Source organism: Mauremys reevesii, linkage group 4, assembly GCF_016161935.1.
Source record: "Mauremys reevesii isolate NIE-2019 linkage group 4, ASM1616193v1, whole genome shotgun sequence".
Lineage (NCBI taxonomy): Eukaryota > Metazoa > Chordata > Testudines > Geoemydidae > Mauremys > Mauremys reevesii.
The window spans coordinates 27,830,200-27,842,611 of record NC_052626.1 but is presented as its reverse complement, the minus strand read 5'-3'; the positions used below and the strand labels follow the sequence as shown (position 1 = coordinate 27,842,611).

General features: G+C 36.1%; 1 protein-coding gene across 15 annotated transcripts in view; it reads right to left on the bottom strand.

Moving 5' to 3' along the window:
* The window catches only part of DICER1 (dicer 1, ribonuclease III), a 100,795-nt gene that overhangs the window by 4,912 nt on the left and 83,471 nt on the right, over positions 1–12,412 (bottom strand). For all 15 annotated transcript variants that reach the window (XM_039534752.1, XM_039534751.1, XM_039534758.1 and 12 more), the window contains 8 exons: positions 12,120–12,225; positions 11,840–12,015; positions 10,755–11,538; positions 9,817–9,972; positions 6,633–7,515; positions 4,413–4,681; positions 515–677; positions 314–389 (listed from right to left, as the gene is read on the bottom strand). In XM_039534752.1, coding sequence (XP_039390686.1) covers positions 314–389; positions 515–677; positions 4,413–4,681; positions 6,633–7,515; positions 9,817–9,972; positions 10,755–11,538; positions 11,840–12,015; positions 12,120–12,225 — 2,613 coding nt within the window. The remainder of the gene's footprint in view (positions 1–313; positions 390–514; positions 678–4,412; positions 4,682–6,632; positions 7,516–9,816; positions 9,973–10,754; positions 11,539–11,839; positions 12,016–12,119; positions 12,226–12,412) is intronic.

Below are 12,412 nucleotides of genomic sequence, written 5' to 3'. Positions count from 1 at the left end.
AAAACAAACACACACATTATCACCAACATAAGCAAAGGTGAAAAAGGACTCTTCACATGGTCTTCCTACGGATAATATATATAATGTGTATAAAATATATAATTAAATAGGCTTTATTTTTATCTTTTACTTAGAAAGTTTTCTGAGGGAAAACATACTAAAAAAGTAATCAGTAAGCACAAAGAACATCTTTCTTGCTCAGTATAGGACAGATTAAACACAATCAATATCCATTAACATTTCTTAGTAGTCTATGAAGCACGGTTTAAAAAAATATTTTACAGCAATGCTTACCAAGCAAATTTACTCTTACCTAAATTTGGCTGTCTCTGGTTCCATCTCCAGCAGCTCCCGCACTGGGGAACGAGGCACATTTGCAGAAAACTTTTCTATGGTTTAAAAAAAAAAAAAAAAGAAAGAAAAAAAGAAAAAAAGGGTAAACTTGATTTTTCCCCCCTTACAAGACAATTAAATACTAAAAAACTTTTTTCCTCTATGAAAGCGGACACGTTACCTATTAATGGCCTCATCATAGGATAGTACACATGCCAAACCATTTCCAAAGACATCCCACTATCCATATAAATGGCACCAGCTAGTGACTCAAATATATCCCCCATGGCCTTTGGTACTTCAATATCTTCTTCCTTCTCTTCATCCTCTTCAGATCTTCTGAGCTGTTTGAAATTATAAGAGACAGTTGTTGCACTGAATTTTTTTTTAAAAGAAAATCTTCAGATATGGAAGATCTCTCTAATGCCCTGTCCTATGTGCCTTCTTTGAGTCTTTCAATGACACCTTTCCACAGCTAAATCATTGCTGTATTCCCAAATGAAACCAAGTAGCTGGATCTAGTGTTTTTCAAACATGTGAGTGTAAAAAATAAAATAAAATAAATCCACCACATACAGATACCATATATGCTTTTTGAATCCCACTTGTACTAATTCTGCAGAATTTCACTGTAAGTCTGTTTTTCCCCAGTAAGAAACAGACTTGTGTCTGTCAGTTAATGCTAGTAAGCCATGCATAACTAAGAGAGTTCATATGTTAAACATCTCCTATAAGGAGACTTTCAAAGCCTAAGTCTAATTTTTGGTTGAACAGACCATGTTTAAATTGTATGTAACTCACATACACTCTTTCCATACATTCTTAGTTACAGAAGGCAGGTGTAGCGTAAGTGTAAAAGAAATGAGCCATTATTAAAAACAACTCAGTAGTGTCAGACTGCGTTTATACTACTCGTATGCTCAGCTACTTGATGCCAGAGAGGCTGCTTTTAACATATATGCAGCGTTTTAGTCTATGGTTTACTACTGCTTTTATGCAGTTCTGTTATTTTTGCACTGTAAAAAGGGGTACGCATTGTGTTATGTGTACATCTTGATTTTAATATAGTCCTTTACAATAGTATTTTTTTCAATTATATGCAGTTTTGTCCACATTTTGCCTTAGTGTAAATAACACAGGAAGCTGAATTGAATAAAACTGCTTTTGACCATCAGACCCCCAAATAAATGGAAATCAACATTTTCCTATCTCTTCTCTTCCCCTACTGGCTGCCTCTCACTCACTTGGTTGTTGTTCAGGAGTTTAAAATTCTATGGCAAATACTTCAGCCGCTCTCTTAAAAGGTACAGTATTACTCCATGTATTAGTCCCATCTAACATTTACTCCTAAAATAGGTCTAACAGGGAACTAGACTGAATGTGCAAACTCTTCAAACAGCAATCTTATTGTTAAACAAATATGCAACTGTATTTGCGCAGTGTATTTCACACCATATGTACAGCAGAACATTTTAGGAAGTTCTATTCCCCTTATAAATAATAAAAGTAAGGTACAAGATAAGGGACAAAAGATGTTTTAGGAGTGAGATTTGAAAAAAGAAGAGCTGGTGACATGGAGAGATGCATGGAGATTGGTCCAACTGGCAGGATCTGCTGAATCAAAGATTCTTGCATTAACTGTGATGAAATTAAAGGAAAAGACACAGTAACCCAGTGCCAGACTAGCGCAGGTAGAGTAGTAGATAGAAACAAGAACTAAATAACTCGAGCCATTTGATAACCTGCTGGTGTTTCTGAGGTACCACCTCAACCATATTAAATAATTAGGTCACTTTCACAAAGCCAAAAACCACTGTTGTAAAACTTTAAGGCTTCTACGCCACTTACTCACACTGGGTAGACCCACTGTAATGAATACTACACACAATATAACGGTGGCAGACTCTGATCCTTTGTGATTAAATCATTTGACACTTGTCCCCTCAGTTGTTTTCTCATCTTGCAATGGAAAATTTAAAGGTTTTGGTTTGTAGTAAATGCAAGGGCGATAAAAATGTATATGTACCTATATAGATTCAACTCCTTTGTCTCCTTTAAACTGAGTAATGGAGTGAACAAACTACTGAAGACAAAGATGGCAAGTATTTAGTCACAGATTTAATCAACACTATTCTTTGAAGGTAGGTTCTTGCTCTAAAAGCAATTAAACCACACTTTTTAAGACTACTACAGAGGACACTTATCAGACAAAGATCAAACCAAAATATTAAGGAAGACTGGATGGGCTTGATAATAAAAAGAAAAGTCTCATCTTTCTGTTCTAGGTAATTGGTTTGAATCTGACCCAGATCAGCTGAGACAGAAAGCCATTGCCATGATGTGGTTGTTTAAGTAGCTTATCTGAAATGATTCGGTTTTAGTTTCTTTCCCAGAAAACAAGTGTCCATCAACATATAATTTACTTAAGTTTTCTTGGCCAGTCCAAAGCCTGTGTTTACAAATCTTCAACCAAATTGCTCTTAAAATAGTTCACTTGAAAGATACTAACAGTGTTTCCCTGGCCAGTGGATACAGGGCCTCTCAGTCAGCGATGAAGAACAATGTTGAAGTGGTGTAGGGAAAAACTGTGGTGTTGTAGGGATATTAAAGAAGGTTTATATTGAGCATGGTTTATATGAAAAATGATTTATTGTTAGAAATAATTTATTGTTAATTGATACTTTATAACTTAAGATTTATGTTAGAAGTAAATTTGAGATTCCCAGCATTTAGCCTCTAACCTGCAAGCCACCAGCTGTGTCTGTGTAAAGCCTGCTCAAAGAGATACTTGGTATAAAACTTGTTAAGCTCAAAGAAATACTTTGTATAAAACTTGTTAAACATTAATTATCTCTAAGTAAGCCAAAACAGTAGCTGTTATAGTGTATAGATAGAGACCCCCACCCTCTGTAAGTTTTCATCTCACTTTATCTTTGCTTGTTAAAAGACAGGGAGTCTCACATAAATTGGTAACACCCCAAAAAGTAAAGAGACAGTGAAATAGATGTGATTAAGATAGAGAATGTATGTGACTGAATGGTTAGGGAGTCACCAGCCTGAAGAATTCAGTGTCGGCTGAAGAAGGTGTCAAGTGGGATCAACCAGATGACCCCCGGAGGGCAAACTGGAATCCACACACCATACCTCAAAGGAAGGAAAAACAAAACACCTATTAACATGGAGCTGCTGATTGATTTAGCAACAGCAAAATGAAGCAACTCTCATGAACTGACATAGGAATAAATTCCTATAAAACTGGACTCTAAAGACTGAGGACTTTGAGTCTATGGATCTGCTGCCAGCCTCCAGGAGCATCAGATGCATCTGATACAGACTCGGCTCCATCCTCATGACCAAGATATCTGGCCAGTAACTTGGCATGAGCAACATCTAGGCTGGTAACTATAACATCTATACAGAACCTGAATGAATATATATATATATATGAGAGAGAGAGAGAGAGAGAGAGAGAGAGAGAGAGAGAGAGTGTGTGTGTGTGTAAGGAATAAGTAGTGGATAGAAATAAGTAGTAAAACAACGTTGTTTGCTTTTGTCTTTTGCTTTACTATTATATTTACAATAAATGTGGCATCTTTGCCTTATCCCTCTTAATAAGGTCCTGCTAGTTTTTATTGGTATAACAGTGTAAGCATGAAGGTGTGATATCACCTACACTGGATATCACAGAAGATCCCAGGGGTAAAATCTGGTATCAATCCAATTAAGAAGTTATTTTCTGAGCACTTTCATTTAGTAAAAACTGCTTAATGAAAACATGCAGTTATGCTAAGTAAATTACTACATTATTAAAAGCAGCAAATAATCCTGTGGCACCTTATAGACTAACAGACGTTTTGCAGCATGAGCTTTCATGGGTGAATACCCACTTCTTTGCTGCTTTTACAGATCCAGACTAACACGGCTACCCCTCTGATACTACTACATTATTGGCATCCATATGCTTCTTTGGCTGCTATACAGTCAACACTAACACATTATAAAAATCTGTATTGTGCTAAGAATTCTGAAGACATGCTAAAATCAGACACTGAACGCAAATACTTTCAAATACTACTAACCTCAGAATCCATTCCTTGCATTTCATTCTTTTCCATCTGAAACTGTACAAAGTCATCAATAACATGAAACAGCTCAGGAGAGACAGCTTTGAAGTACTTGTGATAGTCATACTTTACAGCTAATGATGCAAAGATGGTATTATTGACTAAAGCGGATCGTAGGTCAGTTAGAACTCCTGGAGAGTGTTGCCGTGGGTCTTCATAAAGGTGCTTGGTTATGAGGTAGTCCAAAATTGCATCTCCCAGGAATTCCAAGCGCTGGTAACAATCTTAAAGCATTGGAAATAAAAAAAAATGTACAGCAATACAATTAAGTTTATTTAACTAACACATTCTTTCCTGGCCTCTCTGGATAGAAGGTTTGGCTTTTTACTATGTAAATACCACAAGTTAACCAATGTTCAAATAAAGATAAATATCTATCCATGTTTAAACATAGATATCTTTTTACTGGATTTTGTTTTCAGTGTTATCTTAAAAGGTTGTTCTGCCTGTTTTAATGGATTCCAAATATAAGAAAAAGCTTCACAAATTATATGTAATAATGAAGCTTCTTCTGAACCAAATGCTCACTTACAGCATCGTGGCAAAAATATGGGCTTATAATGAAGGCTCAAATGCCTTAAATCTGACTGATCAAAAATAACATCAAGTGATAGTACAACTGTGTTCATCTGAACAGACAATGGTAACCAAGCTTTCAAAAATTTAATAAAGAAATCAATACACTAAAAAAAAAAAGTGGGGCACTTTCAATATTAATGTTTCTAAGCTTATTTTCTATTCCTTTAGACTTTTTGTAGTTTAACTGTTCAATGATGTTTCACTCTCAGATGTGCTGTTTTTAATTTTGAATTAGGGGTTTTGTTGTTAATGTATAAATAAAAGCTAGCACAAATCTAGAAAGGCATGAGAAATGGAGAAAGAAAGAAAATCAAACAAACAGAAAGCTTTAAAAATGAAATGACTAGAATGAAGCAGTTTTCAGTACCTATCATATGGATCCTGACACATTTTAACTTTTACTGTTCATGAAAACATATCACTAACAGTAATAGTGTCCCCAAAATATTCTTCCCTGTCAACTAAAGTAGGAGACTGGGAATTTAGATTCCCAGATTCCATTCAAGTTTCTGCCACTGATTGTGTAACTTTGGTCAAAATACTATGCTTCAATTTTCTCATTTGTGTAATAGGAATAATTACCTATCACTTACCTCATATGAGTATTGTGAAGCTTAATGTTTGTAGAAGAACAGCTCTTTCTCCAGGTAAAGCACTTTAAAATGCTATGTTAATTTTTAATACTACGTATATTCTCCTTGTTAGACTTCTATCATAGCATATTAACATTTCAATAGGATTTGTGTTAAGAGCTAAGGGTTTTTTGAGAGGAGTTTTTCCTGGAAAATCATCACTCCCACTTTCCGTGGCCCCATGACATTTGGTCAAGGCGTCACTTGATTGAAATTGATCCTTTTCTAAGATCTAGATCCCATTAGGTACAAAACCCCTCAATCACCACTGACCTCAGTATGAGTTGAGGACACTCAATACATATACCCCACTGGACCGGGCTCTAAAGGTACTCCTGAGCATTCCCAAACTTGGCCACTCCAACGAAAAACAGACTAATGAAGCCTACAGGTGAAATCTCAGTTCCAGTGAAGTCAAGGTGGTTTGTGAATATGGTCAAGGTGATGCTCTTGGGATGAAAATCAGTGAAATAACTACTGTTTTTTTTAAAATGTCATTTTTGAAAAAAAAAAAAATTTTTTTTCCTGAAAACCATGGTGGCTAGTTCTAGAGGAACGGCAGTTTCAGAGGTTCTTTGCTAAGTCACCCTGCTGAATATAGGATTAGTATTGAACACATAACAGCTGATGAGAGAGGGGACAGAGGTAAAATATGAAAAAACTCCACAGTCTAGAAAAAAACTTGTGTTATGGTGCCCTATACCACGCACTTGGTCTAGGGAATTATGAGCATTTTGCCCTGGTAGCATTTTAGGGAAGGAGAGGTCACACACAGTTAACTGGCAGACCCCTTAAAAAACAGCAGAAAGAAGATCCTTCTTGATATTCACTTTTGTATTAAGAGGCAATTATTTTGACACACAAAAAAAAGTCAAGATCTATGCACAAAAATAACCTGCACTGTACATCCTTTATTTATATCAATCTAATACTCAAATGAAGTAATTTTTTTCAGACAACTTACCAGTAATGGTATTGTAATGGTAGGAGGCATGAGTAAATGCCTGAAGAAGATAAGCCTTATTCTTAAAACTGTAGTTAATTTTCTTCTCAAAATTTTCAAAACCAGATATCAGGTGATTCAGTGTTTTATCAGCATCTGGGTGATCAAACATACACCTTGGTGGAATCTTCAAACAGCCATACTCCATTTCTTTACACAGAGAACACTCTGAATTGGCTACAGAGGCAGAAGCACAGTTTGGTGAAAGATTTTTCTGTTGACTGTTAAAATTCTCCCTGCTAGAACACGAAGTGCTGTTCCACTCAGTTTTTTTCATTACTGGGAGCACCTTCAACCCTAATGAACACAGGAAAAGCTGAGCAGCTCTTTCACCACAGCTAGTCAGATAGCAGCCCAGCAAGGCTTCCACACAATCTGCAATGCTTTTGTCAGCAATACACTGCTCTGTATGCAAGTCATACGAGATAGACTGTTTTCCTGTGTCAACACCACAGTTTTCTTCTGACGGATTCCAGAAGCCTACTACAAAATCATCTTCTTCGACAGCCTTGCTAGGATCCAGATAACACATAGCATCCCAAGAACTATAGTCAAAATCATCAAAATCTGAAGAAAACTGAATATTACCCAGGGATGATTTTTTGGGTGCTTTCCATTCATAGCTAGAATCAGTGGTTGAAAAGGGCGAGAGAGAAATTTTCTTCACAAAAGCCCCAGATCCCATTAACATATTATCAATGAATTTGATATGTTCCTGATCATATTCCAAAAAATCATCTTCAAGGTCAGCTTCTTCCTTGGGTAACCTCCACATTAGGTCTTCATCCTCTTCATCATCATAATCGTCATCAAGTTTACCATTAGCTAACAAGCTTTCTTTTGTCTGAAAGAAGAAATAAAATGAGGCATGGGGGGAAAAAAGGGTATAATTACCTTTTAAACAAGTTTCATAACTCTGCAAGCACAAGAGATAATTTTCAAGTATAACCACTGTCAGCTAACTTTAAAAGCATGACCATTTGTTTTTTGTTAATTGATATGAATTAACTTGTTTAATCAGATGCAAAGAGCAATACCAATTATTATTCTCATTCTAAGACTAAAGCCTTGGGGTACAATTACATTTTCTATAAGCAACCTTTATTGTTACAATATATATTAAATAGAATTTCTTACAATGAGCATCTAAGTTTCATAGGAATACAAAAAAAATCGGCCAGTGATTTAAAGGGCCTGGGCTCACCGCAGTGGCTGGAGCCTGGAGCTCTTTAAATCACCGCCGGAGCCCTACCGCTGCTATCCCGGGGCTTTAGCAGTGGGGATCGCCGGCGATTTAAAGGGCCCGGGGCTCCGGCTGCTGTGGGGAGCCCTGGTCCCTTTAAATCACCATTGGAGCCATGCTGCTGCTACCCTGGGGCTGCGGCAGCGGGGCTCGGCCGGCGATTTAAAGGGCCTGGGCTCCCCGCAGCGTCCGGAGCCCTTTAAATCACCGCTGCAGCCCTGCCGCCGCTACCCAGATATAACAGCATTTCACCTATAAGGCGGTAGGGATTTTTGGCTCCCCATGCCCACGTTATATCGGGGTAGAGGTGTATTTGCATTTTTCTTATATGGTTCGGCCAGGCCAAGAATCCCAGCATTTGTCTACAATGTTTTAACAACAGTTATTCAAAGTATTATCAGAGTTCTAGTTAACCCTCTCCCCAAAAAGAATGGAATTTATTCCTTGACAGTGAAATGACTATTTTACCACTTGGCAGCAATAAACATATCATGTGAGATCACTGTACAATATGAGTACTGGACTGAAATATATATATAAAATGTGTGACTGGCAAGGACATAAGCAGTTAAAGGGTTACAAAGAATAATTTTTCCCCTAAGTAATTTATCAACTGCAACCTCAAATATGCCATTTTATTTTTAGAATAGTAGAATAATAAATCATTTTGAAATGAAACTTTGGAAGAATACAGAACTACAATAATCAGATTTTAGTCTTCAATAAAAATTTAGTCAGACAGTACATCTGTTTAACAGTCCTCTTGTGTGCCCTCTGGTGGTTCTGTAGTCAGAGTATTGTATTGAGTCAAAAAAAAATTTTTTTTCTGAATATTTACCAGATTAAGTCATTAATGCCATATGATTAGTGATTTTTTTTTTTGGATTTTTTTTTTTTTAAAAGCAAGAGCACCCATTTTTACTCTAACTTTTTGAGACTTCATAGGATGAAACATGCAGGTATTATAATTCAATTACAAAATTGAATCTGCAAAGTTTTAACTGAGAGTTGCCATTCTGAGCCTGCTGGTGGGCACAATCTCACGGAAAAGTGAAATCCATCACCGTGGCAGTATCGGGGCTTAACATTAGGGACCAAAGATCAGTTTACAGTCAGCTGTAACTCTGGTTTAGGATCAGCAGATGAACTGTACAACATGAGTTTAGAACTGCACTGTATGAGAAACAAACAAAATATCTAAAAGTAGTCAAGATCTTTTTGTGTTCACTCTGGATAGGAGCTAAACAGATTCTTCATCCCTTCTGTTTGAGACCACTGTAGAAAAGGAATCAATCTTTAACCATTAAAGATAAAATGCCATCTGGCAACAGTCAATTACAATTGAGAAACTTCTCAAACCAACCATCAACTCCACTCAATCACACAACTAAGAAAATACTAGTTGTACTAGTTAGGGCACCTGGTAAAGCAGGACAAAAACTAGCTCACAGACCCTTGATGTGCTGCCCATATTGCCAAAGATGGGCTCATTTTTCAGCAAAATGATGTTTAGTCACCAATAGTGTGCAGTACAGAAATGTTAGTCAAAATCATCATTTATACATATATTTCACAGTTTGCATGAAGGGAGAAACACTTCAAATTACGTGAGCTTCCACAAAAGTGTGCTGAGAATAATGGATATACACTCATTTCTGAACCATGTTCAGTAATTTGTTTCACAAACTGCCCTTCCTAAGTTCTCCATCAACATCTCTTTCCCCCACATTTTTCATAAATGATATAGATATTTTAAAGAAAAGTAGGAAATGAAGATGTAGGAAGCTACATTTTGCTGAAGCATGATAAAATGAGAGCTCATTTTCCCGTCCCTCCACTTTGAGATATAATATTATATACAAAAAGGTATTTAAGTCTTAACATATTTCCGTGAGTGCTTACCATTTCATCTTTCTCCCATTTGTCTGTGTTACTCTTGTCTTGGTTTACTATGTAACCAGGGGGGAGCCAGTTGACGGGTGGATCAAAAATAGATACCACCATACGACTAGGCAGCCCTTTCTTCTTCCCAAGACGATACAAGTTACAATTGCTGACCTTTAAGAAAAAAACCGCTTATAAGTATCTACATACACATGCATACAAAGGTACATGAGAATACAAATATAATCAATTTTATATGCCTAAACAAATTCTTGTCCATTTAAAATAAATGATAGCATGTTTGTAAAACAGTCATGCATTTTTTATTTAAAATAAAACACACACATAATAATTTATATACAGACATATTTTCCAGTTCTCAGAGGTTATTATGCAGCCTTCCTAATATTGTACCTGTGACTGGCCAAATCCTGGCCTAAAAACAGAAGTAACTTTTTTAACATTTATGTTTATAGTTTCTTGAGAAGTTAAAGCCTTATTTATAAATAAATTTATAACTTTCTGAATAATAGTAAACATTTACACAATACACATCCCATTATACAGTAGAATTCTTGAGTACCACATCACCTTAACAAGATGTATCACAAGCCCATTGTTTAAATTAAAAAAAAAATTTAACAGTTCTGAGGAGAAGTTTGTCCATAAATGTAGCTTTAATTATGATATAATCCAGATATTAATTTATTTTGATGGTATATCAAATGAATTATTTTAGTCATTTTAAAGAAGAGGATTGTATTGTATAATTGTATTCCTAATACGCATGCTAGCAAATTTATAACACAGGCTGTAACTTTCTTTTAGACAGAAAATATCTGGTACATATAAATACGTATTAACATATTACCTATTCAGTGTTCAAATATTTTATCTATAAATCATGTATTGTAGCCAATGTTTAACAAAATAGTGATAGATCATTAGCTACTCACTTTTTTACTTCTCATATATGATAGGCGTCCCTCATGAGCATCTGGGTAAGTGCAAAACAAATAGGTAGTGATGGCATGCTTTAAAAATGAATCACCAAGCATTTCGAGCCGCTCTAGATTAAATCCATCACTAGCATTTGAAAGAGTCAAAGCCTGAAGAATGAGACCAGGGTTTGGGCCAAGAGTTTTTGAGGAGTATCCACTGGAACAGTTCTTTTCAGAATCCATTCTGTCTTTTGAAAAATTAAGAGCTTCTGAAATATTGGTGGTCACTGCCATTTTGGGGCTTCCATCTGAGGTAGATTTGTTAACATTTCCATCACGGTATTTATTACTCAGTAGAGTACATTCATTGCTGGGTTTGGGCTGGTTCTCACTGTTGTATAAATTCTGAACGGGATATGAGGTAGTTGGTTGTACAGGTATTTCCTGCCTGCAGTAATTCAGTTGATTTCCTTGGCAAAAGTCTCTATTAACTAAATCACAATTGCCATTGGCAAGATTTTTATTATAAGAAACACCATTAATTGCTGCAAGTTCTACCGATACATCAATTTGGAGTTTACTGGGTGACTCATTGAGCAGTGTTATGTAGTTCACAGACATTTGGTCATGATTTTCTGCAGAGGAGGCTCTAGTAGCACCTTGATGTGCAGCATTTTCAGGGACTACAATTGTGCTGTGCTTACAGTAATTCTCATTCTCTGCTAAAGAAGAGCTAGGAATAGAGATGAAGGACTTGCTGTCAATGGACTTTTTCCACCCAAAGTCCAGATTAGGATATCTGCAAAATAAATGTTGATTTTGATTAAAAAATATCTCAAAGCGAAGGCATGAGAAAACTCCTTATATATGTACATTTCTACATATTTTAAAAGTATGGCTTTTTTTTAAAAAGAAAGAACAATCATAGTGGAGTTGGATACTACAATTTACAATTAAGTATTTTCTAACTATATGCCCAACTGAAAAAATTATATGAGCCATACAGAGCAGATCAATTTTGCACTGTTGCAGCATTTGCAAATTTTCACTTAGTTATTCAAGAAGATTTATTATACATATATGTGTGGCACAGTAAATACCTGAAGTCTGCAGGAAGTGATTTAACCCCTACACCAGCATCAGTGGCTGTTTGGGCTCTCAGTTCCTCTGCTGTCAACAGGCAGTGCAGACGATAAAGTATGCTGGGGAGACAAACTGCTTTTCTCCACAGTGATGCTGGAATAGGATGTATAGCACAGAGTTCTGGAACCAATATCTTTGAAGGAGGGAGAGAGTTTTACTTTTAAAAATAATCTCAGAAATTCTTAAGTATGGTTAAGTAAGCAATTAAACAATTTAGAATGGAGAGCAGTTCATTACCTGCTTATTCTGCAGACTTTCCCACTTAGCTTTCCTCTTCTCAGCACTGCTTAGTGGAAGAGCTTTCCCCTTCTGGTTCAAATGGCGAGGAGTCAAAAGATTAAGTCTAAAAATATATTGTGAAAATATTTCCTTTAATGCAAATATGCAAAAAATTCTAATTAAACCATGTTGAACTAAGTTTTCAAATGATTTTGACCATCAACACACAAAAAAAAACCCCCAACAAACAAACCAAAAAAAACCCCAACTTATTTTCAGAAAGCATTTGCCCTCTGAAAATCAGGCCCTTT